Raw genomic sequence first — 16,885 nt, 5'->3', positions numbered from 1 at the left:
TTGGAGATGCTCTTGTTACATACTTGCATTTTGCTGTAATAATGGCACCTTTCTTCAGATTACTGGAGGAAGTTAGAAAAAATTGCACCACCCCTCAGGACTTTTCCTCTCTACATAATTTGTAAGGAGGCACCACAGTGAGGTAGAATGAGATCTGGGGGCGCCTGGGTGGCTCAGTCGTTAAGCATCTGCCTTCAGCTCAGGTCATGATCCCAGGGTCCTGGGATCGAGCCCTGCATCGGGCTCCGTGCTCAGCAGGAAGCCTGCTTCTCCCTCTCCCACTCCCCCTGCTTGTGTTCCTGCTCTCGCTCTCTCTCTGTCAAATAAATAAATAAAATCTTAAAAAAAAAGAATGAGATCTGGATTAAATCTGGGTCCAACTCCACCATGTACTAGCTTCTGGGATCACAGTAAGTCCCTTTACTACATACGTTCCTCCCTCTCAAAAAGTGTGCCTCTTCAGCCTAGCTGGAGGATTTCATTTTTTCTGATGGCTTAAGTACATTTTACTGATTTTCTTTATTGCTGGAGGTATTTCATTGGACAGACTTGAAGGCATTTCAAAGGAATTTCACACATGAATACAGAATAAATACATGTGAACGAGAAAATATTAATGGCATTAATATTAGCTGTATGACCTACCAGTAATAAGACATCACTACTACACACACGCTTTCTCTCTCAGAAGGAAGACTAGAAGGATAGAGATCATATTATTTACACACATTCTTCCTTCCATGAGTTTTTCTGTATTCTTTCAGAAAATCTTAAAAAAATTTTCTATAACGAATGATTTTATCAGAAAAAATAAACAGTAACTGTTACTTTCCCAAAGGATATATGTTTGGGACATATACTGACCTGGTTACATTTTTTTTTAAACTTCAGAAAATATCTGCTAACCTTGAAAAGAACTGAGCTACAGTTAATGACATGGGCACATATCCGAGATTACTAACCAGGACAAGCTCCACCTGCCATCCTGCCCTCATTACTGTCTTACTTCACCCAACTGACCAACCATAGTCAACTTCTCAAGAAAAATCATATTCCAGAATATCTGTCTTGTTATTTAGGAAATCTTTGATGCCAATTCTGAAATGTTGATATCAGTTTTGGTGAAAAAAAAAATCAGTATTTTCCTATAGTTGAATAAACTTCACAAATAAATCCATTTATTTTCCTGTAATAAGGAGGCATAGAAATTGTGCCAAACTCGGAAAACAGAAGTCATGCAAATACATTCCTCAGGCATGAATGCTCTCCCTCGCAAAACTTTCTTAGGCAGGCCTTTTGCTGTCATTGTTTTTCATCAGCTTTTGTGATTCTAGAGCATGGCACAGACATGAGGAGTGAAGCACTGTGCCATATAAATTATGATATATAACAATATATAAATTACACTTTTACAGCAACCTTCAAAATTCAATTTTGGATGCTCCCACACAATCTGCTTGATTTGTGTTTCTTGCTTCTGGCACATATTAGGAAAAGCTTAGTTACGTACCTTCCACAGCTCTGTTCTAAAGTACACTGCAAGAGCAAGAGCGTACTAACCCTGTTACAGAAACTTTGCAGTAAGATTCTGATGACTTAATGGAAACAGTCCAGATACTCAATAAAAGTTCATCAAAACATGTCTTCTAAACTTCTGTTTCCAGGACCCCACTTGTTGCCCACAGTTTTCTGAGGGAGCTGAGGTGAGGGCTGGGTGCCTATAAAACTCTCTGGAACTATAAACTCTGCATGAGTCGCAGACAGGTCAGAAACTATCGTTTTTCCCCTTGAGTCATCTCCAGAAAAAAACACGACATCACCCACACCACTGCTTCCTTTTTAGAAAGAATATAGCCTCTCTTTGCCATCACTGTATGGAAATGAGCAGTTAATACTGACTTACATGATAACTCAAAATATTTACTCACAGACAGATTAGACTTAGCCAAGGCATAAAATTAGCATTAGCAATTCACATACATGGAGGCAAAATGCACTTTGTTTGGAAAGTGGGGCTGATCTTCCCAATGACTGATTTGGTAAGGCTAAGTCTGGGCTCCAGTGAGGCAGATGGCTGTTAACAATGTACAGATTAGCAGTGCCCTGCCTGGCACTCACATGTCGAAGAAACCTGAACTCTTTTCAAATCCCTCCTTTCATTTTTGAAGCATAACAAATGAATGGAAACACTGTGAACAGAAATCTTTGTTCAGGTAAAGGCTCAGGGCACAACTGGGGAAAATTTATTGCCGAGACAAAAAACCATGCACCCCTACCTGCTGGGATCTCAGAATGGCAGCATCGATCTCCTCCACCTTTTGAGTGATGGTGTCGCTCACTAATCGGTAGCGCTCGTTGTCCTCGGCCACCATTTTTTCAAGTCCTTCCCTCGCCCTCCATGGTACCAGTTCCAGTAGAGCACCGCTCACTTCGTTAAGGGAGTCCAATAAGGCTTTGCTGTTCTTAGCTTCCTTTTTCAGTTCCTGAAAACAGAATTAAGAAAACATACAGATCTGGGGGGTAATGCTCAGGAGTTTGAACAGGCTTTTCCTTTCCCCATCACTGGCCCTAAAGTCCTCTGCAGGCCAATAATGCCCGGCACTGGCTGCTGAGTTTCAGTTAAGTTCTAGAAACCTTTATTTTTTAACGCTATTCTGTAAAAAGGGAAGTGTTTCTTGAGGAGTTCCAAAGAACAGTTCACTGGTCAACATTTGAACTTTAATATAAATGTTTAAAAATTTGGGAAACAAAACCAAGCAAGTCGACACGTATTATTCTTTGCTTTCTGGAAACCTCTTAAGTAATCAGGTACCAGAAGAGTAAAATAAAGAGGAAAGTCCAAGCCAGAACTAAAGTAACCCTCAAAATGAGAACATACTGGCTTTACATCATCCCAGTCGAATCATCACCTCCCCAACAACCTTTCACCCACATGTGATCACACTTCAGGGTGGATAAAAACAGAGGCTCTCTCTGAAGAGAAGAACCATGACCATGATGGAACACCACTTTTGCAGTGTAAGTAGAAAAGCTACATCATGCTATGCATCTATCTCAGAAAAATATGGTTATCCTAAGCAAATTATGTGTATCTCTAAAACGATCATTTTCCTTTTTTTTTTTTTCTTCCTTTTCTGTTTTCATCATTCTGTCTCTCAGGTAATAAGCTACACCCCCAACCATCAGACACTGGAAACAAATTACGATGCACTGTTTTCATCTCTGGGCTCCTACAAGTTTTCAACCATCGATCTGCTGCCGATTTCTCTTGGGTCCCCACCCATGGAGGCATCCTTCGTTCCGTCACGAACGACCCAAGACTATCTCCCTCGAAGAGAACCCAGAGATCCGAGACGCAGAGATGAGAGCATACTTTCTGTCTCGCTTGTGCTTGGCTTGCCGCATCTCCCGTCAGGACCTGAGCCTCATAGGAAAGCAATTCCACCTCCACTCTGTCCAGCCAGGCACAGAGCTCCTCCCGTGTGGAGTGCAGCCGCCTCGCGAGCTGCAGCGCCTGTTCCAGAGTCTTGGCTACATCCGTGCTCAATTTCGTAATGTCTCTGTACCTTGCTTTAATGGCTTCCAATTTATCTTGAATTATTAAAACTTCATCACCTGAAATTTCAAAGGCATGTTAGATCTCCAGAAAGGAAAGAAAAGGTAGAGAGAGGGGTTTCTTCAGATATTATTGGACACTGAGGAGATTTTTCTGGGGGGGGGGGGAGAAAAAAGGACATTTTCCCAAAGACGATCTGACCCAAGAGAAGCCTTTTTCCAGGTTTTAATCTTTTCCCCGGGATTTCTGGCAAATCTCAACAGCTCTGAAAACACAAATATAAAATTGGGAAGGGCTACAGGGCCTTCAGTTACATGAAAGCATCATCTTTGCATCTAACTATATGGTGTTTTCAGTTTTCAAGCAGGGGGCTAAACACTGCTTGGGTTCAAATACTGACTGTGGTTTGTTACCATTTGTAAGATAACCTCTCTGTGCCCTTGGTTACTCATCATTACACAAGGATAAGAACAGAATCCACCTCATAAGGTTGTGATAAAAATTCAGTGAGTTTATTTGCAAAGTGTTTAGAACGGTGCCTGGCCTCTGTGTATGTATGTATGCACATGTGTGTGTATGTGGTACATATGTGTGGTGTGTGCATGTATTTATGTTAAAAATAATAAGCTCATCTGCACTGTTTCAGTAGATCCTCACTTGACTCTACCTCATTTCCAGACAGAGAAATTGTGTCCTGGGCTTCAGACTCCTAGTCCAAGGTTCTAGATACTATATTGAATTCCTTCAACTCATAGTGAATGTTACATGCCCAAACCGCAAGACGGATGCTGAACTGGACATGGGTACAGTGAAGCTTTCCTACAGCCAAAGGAATGACCTAAGTCAGTCTGTATCTGTTTTCTAGTGGGTTGAAGCATGGGGAAATGAAGGCTGAGGGTAGCCACGGGGTGTGTGCGTGTGCGCGCGCGCGTGTGTGTGTGTGTGTGTGTGTCACAAAAGGCAAATGATCTTAACACTGGGAAAATGTGTCTACCACCTATGCACTCATGTAGTACAACCACCTCCCACAAGTGGAAAAGTCACATAACTCTGCTGTGGCCTTCTCAGACGGTCTCCTATGCCACAGTGCTTTGTGTTATGAGTAATACGCACAACTTCCATTAAGAACTCAAGTGAGATCATGAGAAAAGAAGTGAGATCATATTGCAAAACCCCCTTGGGCTTCAGTCTTCAAAGCATTCTGCAGAATGAAGTCTTGGAGTGGCCCCAAAATTATAAAGTATTTTGTTTTTCCCCCTCTCCCTAAGATATTTAGAAAGCAATGCAAAAATGCTAACTGCATGATGAGTTGATTTGAAAGATTCTCACCTGTTGTTTGCTTTAGTAGTTCTAAACCATTTAGTAATGCCTGATCTACATTTTGTTTTCTGAGTAGGATGTCCTCTTGCAGAACCTAAAACACAGGTACCATTTTTATGTGGGGGAAAAAATTTAAATAACAATTAGCTTTGGTTAATCTTAGAGAACTCTTTGTTTCATAGAGATTTAAGTAAACACCTCCCATTTTCAACTAGTCATTCCTGTTCCCCTGTCTCCCCCTCCTCTTTAAGCCATCCTGGCCCATGTCTCATGTTCAGCTACCCTAATTCACACAGTCTCCTTTTCAGAAAATGCCCTATGTGAAGATATTGGACTACTAGTTAATTATGGGTCTTTGTATACAACCCTAAAACAACAAAGGAACAGTGAAAAATCTGGCTATTGAATAAATACAATCTTTTCTGAAAGTGACTTCATCAGAAGTAATCTGTATACATAGGCAAAGTCTTTTTTGAGTATAGCAATTCACCTAAATCATAAGAACATAAAATAATACAGAAATAAGGAAGACTGAGAAAACAATGACAACTGAAATGAAAAAAATAACATAAATAAAAATACCCGAAGTTCAGACTGCTGCTTCCAAAGCCCCTCAGTGCTGTAATCCTGGACTGAGAGCTTGCTCAGTTTGTCATGCACTTCATTCAGCCAATTCATCAGCTCAACTTCATCTTCCCCAAAAATCTTAGCATTACATAAGGCCTGCTGGAGGAGTTCAGACCTGCTGTGACTTTTCTCTTGAATCTCAATGTACCACACTTGAGAGGAGTCTAATTTATTTTGCACCATATCTTTATCCTCCCTGGAGCTCAAAACCTTTAAGGACTGGCCAATGCTAACAGCCTGGTGTAAATGTTTATTGTGATGGATGATGTCATCTTCTAAGGCCTAAAATAAAGTTTAAAAAAAAAAGAGAGAAACAAAAAGGATGGACAAATAAAAATGAAAACATAAATAGAACGGAAGAATGACATTTGAAATGGGCTGTTTGCAATCATGCATAACACAACAGTATGTAACTCAAATTTATGACATAATACCACAGAGGAGATGGAAAACTGAACCTTACTAATGAGCAATGGGTATCTTACTTTGTGCTGTGCAATTTGTTCCTCAAGTTTAGACGCCTGGGTTCCTATGGGCTCGCAATTCGCCAGCCTCTTTTCTACGGTTGTAAGCCACTCATTCAATGGTTCTAGGGTTTCATGAAATTGCTGTGCTACCACCGAGATACCTTCCAACTGACGATTCCTATACAAGTGCCAAGACAGATGTCAGTTAGGGATGAAGAATGTGTGAAATAGTCAACAAAAATCTTGACTCATGCTCTTGCATTCGAAATAGTTTTTGTGGAAAACATCTAGAAGGTTAAAGTTAAGATCTCTCACATTTAAAGGACATGCTAAAATAGTTCTCCCACTAAATAAAATTAAAAGTGAACCACAGACCAATCCCAAGTACCTAAATCTTACAAAACTCTTGAGAAATTTGGTTATAATACTTACAATAATAATAGCTGGATAATAGTAATACCAAATGTTATAGTAACAATAGCAGCAATAATAATGACAATAAAAATAATAATTCATTGAACACATAATCTGCATCAAGCCCTGTTCTAAGTGTTTTATATATTAATTAACTTCAATCAGAGCACCAGTTACTGCAATTGCCTTAATCAACTGGTCAAAATTGGATTCAAATATTGAAGACCTCCTATAGCTACCCCCCATGGACTGAACAGGGATTCCTACTAACGCTGTGTGTCGGGTGTCTTCTCTACACCCCCCTCACCCCAAGTACAGTGTCAGGTATATTTCCCAAAAGGAACAGTTAATATTTATGGATTAAAATATCATGAAAGAAGAAAAATATTCTTCAGACTTTTACTTGTTTGAAATACACTTATATAATTTGAAATGCTTCTAGAAAACCCATTGCTTCCTCAGTTAAAAAAGGTACCATGAAAGTGAAAACCTACCTCCCTTGGGGTCAGTTTTCGCCTAGGGCAAGAGATTGGGCTGCTCTCTATACTGAGAACCTGACTCAGCATCAAATCCTGGGACCAAGAGTTGCTGTCATAACTTTTTACCATGTTTGATTCTTAAGGAGTCACATGATTTAAGAAATTCACTTTCTATGGACACCAAAGGAATTCTAGAAAATTGGCACATGCTAGTGAATACAATTTCTGTATCATTTTATCACAAACTATATATTCCTATAGGTCTTAAAACTTTCAGATGAAATACATTTGATGTTTAAAAAATGAATAAAATGACAATAATATTTTTGACTTCTGAATTATTACTACATTCAAACATCCAATCATCTAGAATCAGTGAAAATAAATTATTTTGCCACTAAGTTTAGTTTACCTTGATTTAAATTGTGTGTGACTTTATTAAACTGTGTAGGAATCATAATATGACCACTACCCTTCCATTTAATACCATTGTGAGGAAGGTTTAGGACAAGAAAGCCATTGTGGTAGTAAAGCAGGGATCTAGACATTCATTCATTTATTTTTTACAAAGTACCTAGAGTATGTCCCACGGCAGCCAGGGCACAATGTCCTAGGCATTACACAGAAGGAATAATCTCCTGAAACATACTAAAGGTCATGGAGCTTTTAGCCTCCCTAGGAGCATCTTACTCTATGGTCCTACAACTATAATTAATTCTATTCCGATATTCAAGATTAGACAAATCCTTCTCTTCACCATTGTAGTTCCAAAGAAGGTAGCAATTTATGGAAATAATCATTCTGTTCAGTGGTTCATCTATTTTCAACTCAACCAGTCTATGTGGCTATGGTTACACTTCAGTGTAGCTACTACTCAACACTGGTCAATGTGATACCAACATGGAGAATGAAAAAATGTAATTAAAAAACAGTTTCACTGCATGCCCTGCAGACCATGCTCCAGACCTCTTAGCCTTCACAAACACCACAGCACCCTTCCATCTACTTCGTTTCTTAGCTAACTCCTACTCCTTTAAAACACAGCTTAACTGTCATTTCCCTCCCCCCAGACTCGGTTCTTCCTATTATACGCTTCCACAACACCCTACGTTTTTGCTCTGAAACCTCACATTTGTCTTTACTTTCCAATGGCTATAAAACTCTACTAGACTGTACCCTGAGGACCAAGACGATCTGTCCAGCTCACCTCTATGACCCAAGGCCTTGCTCTGTGCCTGATGCACAGCAGGCGGGCAGTTACTATGTCATAAATAAATTACTCCTGAAGGAATCATTTTTCTTAAAATAAAGAGCTGAAATTATTTGGTGACTCCAAGACCTTACCATTAGAGGAACGAAGAGAGAGGCCCCACGGCCCCTGCTCCCTGTTCACATACATGGTAAACATAGGAAAATGACGGTTTGAAGAAAAGCATTATCAAAATGCAAACATTCAGCAGGAAAGCCTTTGCTGCTGGAAGTATCTAAGTTACCTCGTTTCAGCTTCATTAAGCAATGCCTCCCATCTACTATCCAAGAGACTCAGCTGTTTCAAAATCTTCACTTTATCCGCAGGTTCTGCTGCTGCAGCAATTTTTTCTCCTTCTCGTTTGATGACGTCCACAGTGGATCTGCGGTCGTCCAACAATCTTTGGAGAAGCTTGAGACAGAACATTCAATACCGAAAGCAAAAGGGGTGGGGGGGGGGGGGAGTAGAGAAATAATTGTGTTAACTAATGGAAAACGCAGTCTAAGTACTTTTCATACATGACAAAAAATACGTATTTTGTATGCATTCACATAAAAAAGAAGTAGGATTTTAAAAATAACTCATTTTGTTTAGTGATTCATTGCTATTGTGTCAGACACTGTGATTGGGGCTTTTCATAGCAGATAAAACTAGTATTGATAAGGCCATTAAGCCCATTCATTATTAATTTTTTTAATATAAAATAATGGGGTGGAAGGTGCCGCTGAAGGATAACCGCACTGCACTGGAAGTACAAAATCCCCTTTATTGTAACGAAATGGGAACCCCCTAAACCTTCAATGATCACCTGTCCTACTGAGACAAGATTATTATAAATCATTACTGTTCTCAACACCTTTCCCCATGTTAAACAAACCGTTATAGACAGGGGAGCTGAGACTCAGACCAAGTTCACAAGCTAGTGAGGCTCAAACTCGAGGCCCCTGCCTCTCTTTACTAGGTGGAACCAGCTCCTAAAATCCTTCATGAGGCTGGAAACTCAAAAAGAGCCTCAGAATATCATCTCCAAAAGGAACAGAGAGAGGGTGGAATAAGTCAGAAATCCCCAAAGCTGGCTAAATAAGACTAGCATTTCAGGATTTAGCAGCAGAAAAAAAATCCAATTTAATTCTAAGCAAATATTTCAAGAAAGCCTGGGATGGAATGTTTGACAGTAGCCAGAACTCAGGATTACCTTGCTCTAATCTAATCAAAACGATTCTTTCATGAGTAAGTGCTAAGCACAGGGACTGTGTTAATAACAGGGAGGAAGGCACAGGTATATGAAATGCTAAATACTTCTTCACTGCTTCCTTAATCTGATCCTGACTGATAGTTAAGGATTAAAGAAATGCAGTTACCTCGAGGTAAGAAGCTAAAAGAGTATCCTCTCACTTTCATTTTGGGACCACCAAATCAGGTGGTAAGAGGAACATGTTTAAAAAGAAGGGGAAGACATGCCAACTCTCTTCATACAGGTTACAGTCATTGTAAAATCAAGGTACAACAGGTGATTTAGGCAGTAAAGAGAACTAATTAAATGGATTACTTCTGATAAACTTTAATAGCAAAGCCTCTAGCAATTAAGAAAGCAAAATCAACATATACGTTCTGTTGGCTAAACATAGGTCATTGACTTTGGGAAAATAACAAAGGTCTAAATTAAATACTGAACGGTAGCAGTTACATTATTATATATATTATATTATACTTATTAAATATACATTACTTTGTTACATATATTACGTATATATTATTTAAAAATCATGCAAATGCAATGTGTTTCCTGTTATATTTCTATAATCCTTATCTCTAAATCTATTTCTCACAGGTTAATTCCCAATACCCTAGAGTCTTCAAAGAATTTTTAGAGAGAGTACTGAATGTCAAAACTAAATTAAACCTCTTGATCCATTCCCTTCTTTTTAAAGTTCCACACAGGAAAAATCTTACCAACGTGCTGTGTGCTAGGCCCCTCCCCTCCCATATGCCGTTTCAAGTCATGGCTGACAAATGGTCTGAAAATGTCACTAAATGCTTCCTAACTGACCACCACCATCAGGAGCACAAAATTTTTTTTCTATGTTATCATCCCTCTAACAAGTGGGTCTTTCTTTCCAACTTGGTCTTGTATTAGTAGTGTCAAAAGACACAACAGCATATTCCTTAGCATATACGAATCAAATATTTGCTTCTTCAGCACAGGCTGAGCCACAAGAAACCGCCTGTATTTAACCTATAAATAAGGAGTGAGAAATACAGGCTTCCAGTCAGGGAATGAGTGAGTCACAGGGATGAAAGGCACAGCATAGGGAATATAGTCGATGGTACTGTAAGGCGTCATATGGTGACCGATAGCAGTCACACTTGTAGGGAACGTAGCATAACACAGAGATTGTTGAATCACACTATATTGTACACCTGAAACTTATGTAACTTTGTGTGTCAACTACACTTTAAAAAAAAAGCCAATTTCGTATAGATCGATCTAACATATAATGGAATGGTATTTCTGCCAAAGTCACCTTTTCAGTGAGTGAGGGTTTCCTTGACTACCCTATTGGAAACTGCACGCACACACACACACACACACACACACACACACACACACACAACTCCACCCCAGCACTTCCTGTCCTCCTTCCTTTCTCTGGCACTTCCTAATTCTTCTTTATTTATCACTTGATAACTTATCACAATTTACTTACTTCTACTGTCTCCCCCTCTTCCTCCCTGCCCACTAAACCTTAAAGTCAATAAGGAACATTCATCTTTTCTATTTAGTGACTATCTCCAGCACCTGAAACAATGTCGGACCCATGGCAGATGTTCAGTAAATGCTTGTTGAATGACTGAAAAATAACGTCTAGAGCATCAATAACCAGTCAACTAGAATATTCTGTTAATACAAAGAGAGTCATGAGGAAAATTTTTACTCTCATTACGGTTTGACATGAAACACAACACAAAGTATCGCTGACTTACCTTCTGCTCTTGTATCTGGGCCTTCACCACTTTGAACTCAGCTGACGGGGGCTTCTGATTGGCCATCAGCTCCTCGGTGTCCACCATCCAGCTGAGCAGGGACTCCAGGGCATCCTGGAACCGCCCACAGTGCAGCAGGGCCTCCTGCAGCTGGGCTGCTCGCTGAGCCACCTGCAAAGTTGCAGTTGCATCAACTTGTTTACTTGTTTCCTAAAAAGTGAAATTTGCCCACCAGCCACCACTTTTCACGCTCATCTTCCCATCTGGTCACAAATTTTCTTTTCCTTTTCACTTAAAATCCGCCCAAAGCATTGACAGTGGGCAGGACTGTGGTGGAAAGGAGTCAAAGTCTAGCAATCAAGCCAAGAAGAAAAGGTTTCCGTCCCAAACAGTAATGTAAAAGATGAAATCGTTGAGATTTTGGAAATACCAAATACATTTATGGTTAACCATGAATAATTCAAGTATTATAAGGTTACTGAAACAATGCCTAATTCATTTTTATCAGTATCCTTTTGATTCATTTTTTATTTCCTACTGATGAATATTTTAAAAGACTAGCTAAAAAAAAAAACTATTATAGTAGAGAGAAACAGATTTATATTTTGCTAAGCAAAATACCTGTAAAGTATCCGATTAAATTCTGCTAGCTCCAAGTCCTAGAGTCCTTTTTTGACAAACCAGGGCCTTTGTATTCTAGTAAATGGAGTCTCTGTGTTCTACAGAGAGATATCCTATTGCCCTTCTCACAGATCTTTTTCTTCAGGACTGAAAAAGTAGTTGGCAAGATATTTCAAGTACCATATAATACATTTACACCTGACACTATATTCTAGCTGTGTTTGAAGGGCACTACAATACAAATCAGACTTTAAAGAATGATAAATGTACTTTTGAGATCTGGCAACAATTGCTTAAGATTTCAAAGCAGAGAAAACTATGAGAACAAAAACCACCACCACCAGATGAGCACTCCCATCCCGTACCAATGTTCTGATCATTTACATCATGTGAAGGGCTGCCATTGTGTTTCAGCATTATCTCCTTAAGGTATCAGAGAATTATTTTCCAGGGTTTTCCCTCATGGACATTTAGAAAGAGGTGGGATCTACATCTCGTAAGTAAAATATTTAGAGTTAAGAGTCTATAGCGAGGGTGGTAAAACCTTTAGTCCAAGGCTGACAAAGAGACACAGTTGCTTTCACCTGCACAGTGTGACCTATTATACGGTGTAAATTAGTTGCCAACATTTGAAAATTAGGTTTCACCGAAAAAGTGAGATGTCCAGTTCCTTTGAAAGTAAGTAGACTAGGGTATTAGCTTCCGGGGCACCTGGGTGGCTCAGACGGTTAAGCATCTGCCTTCTGCTCAGGTCATGATCCCGGGGTCCTGGGATCGAGCCCCACATTGGGTTCCCTGCTGAGTGGGTAGCCTGCTTCTCCCTGTCCCACTGCCTGCCGCTTCCCCTGCTTGTATACTCTCTCTCTCTGTCAAAAATAAATAAAATCTTTAAAAAAAAGAAAGTAAGTAAGTAGACTCTCTGACAACAGTAAACCTAGATCCCTACATGGAATGATTTGCTGGAGGCTAAGTACTGCCTGTACATTTGAAGGTGTGTGTGCTCCCTCAACATAAGGTCATGGATCATGGGCCCCCTGCCATCACACTGGCACTACTGTGTCTCTCTCAAAGTCAAGAGAATGACAGGCAGAGTCCTATTTCACCCAGCTCACTTCTGTCATTATGCTGCCCACTGACCACCTGCAGGCATCTGAGTTTGGGCCATCCAGTTTACAGCAATATAAAAAGGCAGGCATGTGTAGGGAAGTTTAGCTACTAGAAATATGATTAGTTGTCACAACAAATGCTAGAGAATAAATAATCAACAGAAATAATAACAAAGGGGATGAAGAAACTACCTTCTTATTGAGAGTCTTCCAGCGTGCATTGACATCGTCCAGGTCATGCTCCAAACCCTGTGTGCTGGTGCTTTTAGCAGCACTCTGAATAAGGCCTTGACCTAACCAGTTTACATCTTGCTGTTTAACCTGCAAAGGTTCAATCTCTTCCTTTTGGAATACCTGTGGTTGGAAGAGCAATAATTTATACAAATTATCTAACAACCACCAAATACAAACATTTGTTCAACTATCAGGTATCCAGTATTACAGGTAAAAATAACTTTTGTTATCTCATCATATGTCACAGCTACCTTATGAATAACAGTAAGAATAAACTAAGTATAAATTTATAATATTATCAAAATCACCCAGGAATTTTAAAGAATGATATTCTAAGTACCTTTAATCAGATTACCTATAAAACCAAGAAAAGAGTTTATCTGTCCTCTCTCTATTGCTTCATTAGCATAAAACTAGATATTTTCTATCATTCCAATTTAACTCTAGTGGAAAAGGTACGGAAAATGCCATGGAGCAAAATGATAAGATGGGCCCGAGAAAAGCCTTACTGGGCGAGGAGCTTTATGAGCTCCTCTAGTGATACCTGCTGTCAGCAGGCAACTGCTGAAGTCTGAGACTCAAACTGGAAATGAAGGTCAAGAACAAAGTGCCGAGGGGAGCCAAGGGGCCAATCTATAGCTTGCCAGCGAGGCCAAAACACAGAGCCAGGAAAAGAGAAGGGATGTCGGCAGGCACTGCAATAGAATGGGTCCCTACCCACCCAGCCCCCTCAATGCCTATCAAGACGCCGACGGCCTTGCAAGAGCACAGACCCTCACCCCTCGGACGTGCTCACACATTTCATGTCGCCAGCACAGCAAGTCTGGTTACTCTCTGGTCACTGCCTTCACTGCCAGCCATTTGCCAGAACTCTCCCTCCGACTCTCAGTCCCATCCAATTTACGGTCCCCAAATGCCTGTAACTGGCAAAAAATCTCATGCGCTAGAGTAAAATGCCAGTTCCACGAAAGCAGAAATTTCTTTTCCTTATAGTGGTTCTATGTCCTGGAGCTACTACAGTACCTAGCATGTAATACGTACCCCATAATTATTTGCCGGATGAGTATCAGTACAGAAAAATTATATTTCCATCATGGCATGGATGACATTAACCCCGCAAAGGGATTATACTGATAGTACGTCAACTCTTTCATAGAGATACAAATGTTTTAAATATAGGGCCTAAGAGATGCCATAAAGAAAATTAATTTAACAAAGGAAGGAAAGTCTCAGCTAGATATTAAGACAAGACAAGGTCTGGGGTTTGAGTCATTATACTACAGGGCACTATATAATATATCAATAGTCCAAGTAAATGAACCATTAACAGAATATATGAAAACATTAAAAAGGCAAATAACAAAATAGTACTTAAAAAATTACAGACACCTTATGGAAAGTAATTTTTAAAGATGTAGAGGCTACAAGAGAAACTCTTCAGACTCTGGCCTGAGGTATGGCACTCAAGATAGTCCTGTGCTATTGCATGAATGAGTAAATTTAGAAATAGCAAACAAATAAATGATCATTTCCCTTAAAAGTCTCCCCTCAGCTAAAAGCCCAAGTTTCTTCTTCTACATAAAATCCTTACAGACAATTTCCACACTGGCTCATTGTTTCTATATAACAGTACTATAAATTATAACAGTCAATTACACATAACCAAAGAAATAAGAACTCAAATCACTGAGAAAAAAAAAATTAGCTTTCATAATTTTTTAAAATGTATTAAGTTACCTAGTAAGTCAATATAAAGTTGCAGCAAGGTGGTGAAAGTAGAATTTGGTACTACCATTCTACTTCTTTTCTTTACCACTTCTAGGAACTAACAGCTACGGATATGTTTTACTACTTACAGAAAAGAAGGGGGAATGGTAAGAAAGCTGCTACTTCATAATTCCAGGAACTTGCCAGGGAAAAATTCTACTCTCCCTCTCAGGTAACGTTCAGGACAAAAAATTTAATATAATGTTCTAGTAAATTGCCTTCACCTCTGATCTTGGTTTTAAAGAAATTAATTTTAGCGTTGCATACCAGAGTAGGTCTGGGTGAGTCTGCGGTAATTTTCTGAAGTGCTACAAAAAAATATGCTATGGGTTAAAATAGAGAACTACTGAAGACTCTATATATTCCTAAGAGTTTAATTGCTTTCTAACAAATAAACTGCAAAATCCTTTACATTAAAAAAAAGTGCTTTTAAGCTTTTAACCTAGTATGCCATTTAACATGTGCTCAAGGAAAGGGTAACGGTGACTGGAGCAATTTTTTCGTAGGCTGGAAAGAGGACCTTTTTTGATACTGTCTAAATTCCTTATCTCTCAGTGGTAACAAATACCTCGGAAGAGAGGCTTTCCCCCTTATCTAACCCATAAACACACAAGCACAAAGCTTAAAATAAAATAAAATTACCTCTGAGGCAAAGTTTACCAGAAGAGCTTAGTAAAAATACCAAAATAGCTGAACTTCAATCTGAGTGGGAAGAAAATAATTACAGGCTTGACAAACAACCCTTACTTAGGACAAGGCTGCACCCTTTACTTTCTTACCTCATTCACCACTCACAACAAGTTAGGAGCTGTAACGACTGCAAAACACAGCACAACTTCTCTACTTCCACATTCAGAGCTACTGAGAGAAGATTTCCAGCACGTTTAAAATGTCCTTAATTTGAGCAGACTACTTCACAGACCACAACAATATAATACCGTGTGTTTGTACCTCCGTGACTAGGCCTGTTCAACCTTAATAAATCCAAAATAACTCCCCTCACGTGGCAGTGTCTTAAACCACAATTTGTGGGACAGCCTAATAATGTTCACATGAACTCCCAGGGGAAGCATTCTAAATGCAGGGAAACGGCCACCACCCGCACAATCAACAGGACTCTAAACAGCAGGGCATACTCATTCTTCTAAAAAAAATGGTCCCTAATTAATTTGTTATAATGACCAACTTATCAATACCTGGAACCTTGTAGGGTACTCGGCAAACCCCCAAAAAAGAAGACTGGATCTGAGCATTATTAGAAACACTAGTGACCACTTTAAAACAGACCTACAAACTACTCGCACTGCAGAGTTTCACATTCCCGTTAATTACCTGAACTGACTGAAAGCCATTACAGACTGGGTCCAATATTCCTGCCTGGGCCCTTGCTTTTCGGGGAGCTGCTTGCTTTCTTACTGGTATGAATTTCGGGGAACACTTCCTGTGGACCACCTCCATCTCCTGGGCAGAAACGGGCACCTCCACTTCCTCTTTAGATGCTACGTTGGATTCTTCTGGATCATATGGTGTCAACAGTGTCACGTTTTTTACTAAACTGGTGCTACCACAACCTGCATCATTTCCCTCCAGATCTGTGAGAGAGAGATGTAAAACCTCGGAAGAATCTTTCACCAGTTCCCTACTTTGTGCTGTGATCTGAGAACCTCCTGGTCCATACGTTTTCCCTTCGTCTCCAGGCTTAGAAATACACTGGTTTTCTCCATCTCTTGGCGTAATTAAGAGATCACACTTAACAGTGCTTTCTTTCAAATCATTCTGCCGGCAGTAATTTTCACCATGGATTTCCCTTTGACCACTGACACATTTTGTTTCCTCTAGTGGAGAAACATCATGTAAAATCATTCTGAAATTTTCATCAGGGTGGGCACTTCTACATGAAAGCAATGGGATTTTCTGTTCACTAATGGAATAAACAGAAAAGAATGGTCTGTATTGCTCTGCTATATGGATATCTTCAGCAGAAGACAAGCTTCTAATTCGTGACTGGTCTCCAGTCAAAATGCCCTGTTTTTCTTCCCTCTCTGCTGGAGGGCTACATA

At 39.7% G+C, this 16,885-nt stretch overlaps 1 protein-coding gene across 23 annotated transcripts in view; it reads right to left on the bottom strand.

The window, feature by feature from the left end:
* Positions 1-16,885, bottom strand: part of DST (dystonin) — a 470,287-nt gene that overhangs the window by 65,928 nt on the left and 387,474 nt on the right. For 17 of the 23 annotated variants that reach the window (XM_078055212.1, XM_078055192.1, XM_078055195.1 and 14 more), the window contains 8 exons: positions 13,017-13,178; positions 11,098-11,268; positions 8,357-8,523; positions 5,989-6,148; positions 5,459-5,785; positions 4,886-4,970; positions 3,374-3,615; positions 2,277-2,483 (listed from right to left, as the gene is read on the bottom strand). In XM_078055212.1, the coding sequence (XP_077911338.1) occupies positions 2,277-2,483; positions 3,374-3,615; positions 4,886-4,970; positions 5,459-5,785; positions 5,989-6,148; positions 8,357-8,523; positions 11,098-11,268; positions 13,017-13,178 (1,521 nt within the window). The remainder of the gene's footprint in view (positions 1-2,276; positions 2,484-3,373; positions 3,616-4,885; positions 4,971-5,458; positions 5,786-5,988; positions 6,149-8,356; positions 8,524-11,097; positions 11,269-13,016; positions 13,179-16,885) is intronic. The other 6 variants (XM_078055215.1, XM_078055198.1, XM_078055199.1 and 3 more) reach the window with 1 other exon arrangement.

Source organism: Halichoerus grypus, chromosome 9 (genome assembly GCF_964656455.1).
Source record: "Halichoerus grypus chromosome 9, mHalGry1.hap1.1, whole genome shotgun sequence".
Lineage (NCBI taxonomy): Eukaryota > Metazoa > Chordata > Mammalia > Carnivora > Phocidae > Halichoerus > Halichoerus grypus.
Note: the sequence above shows the minus strand (reverse complement) of the source record. Positions and strands in the feature narration are given on the sequence as shown.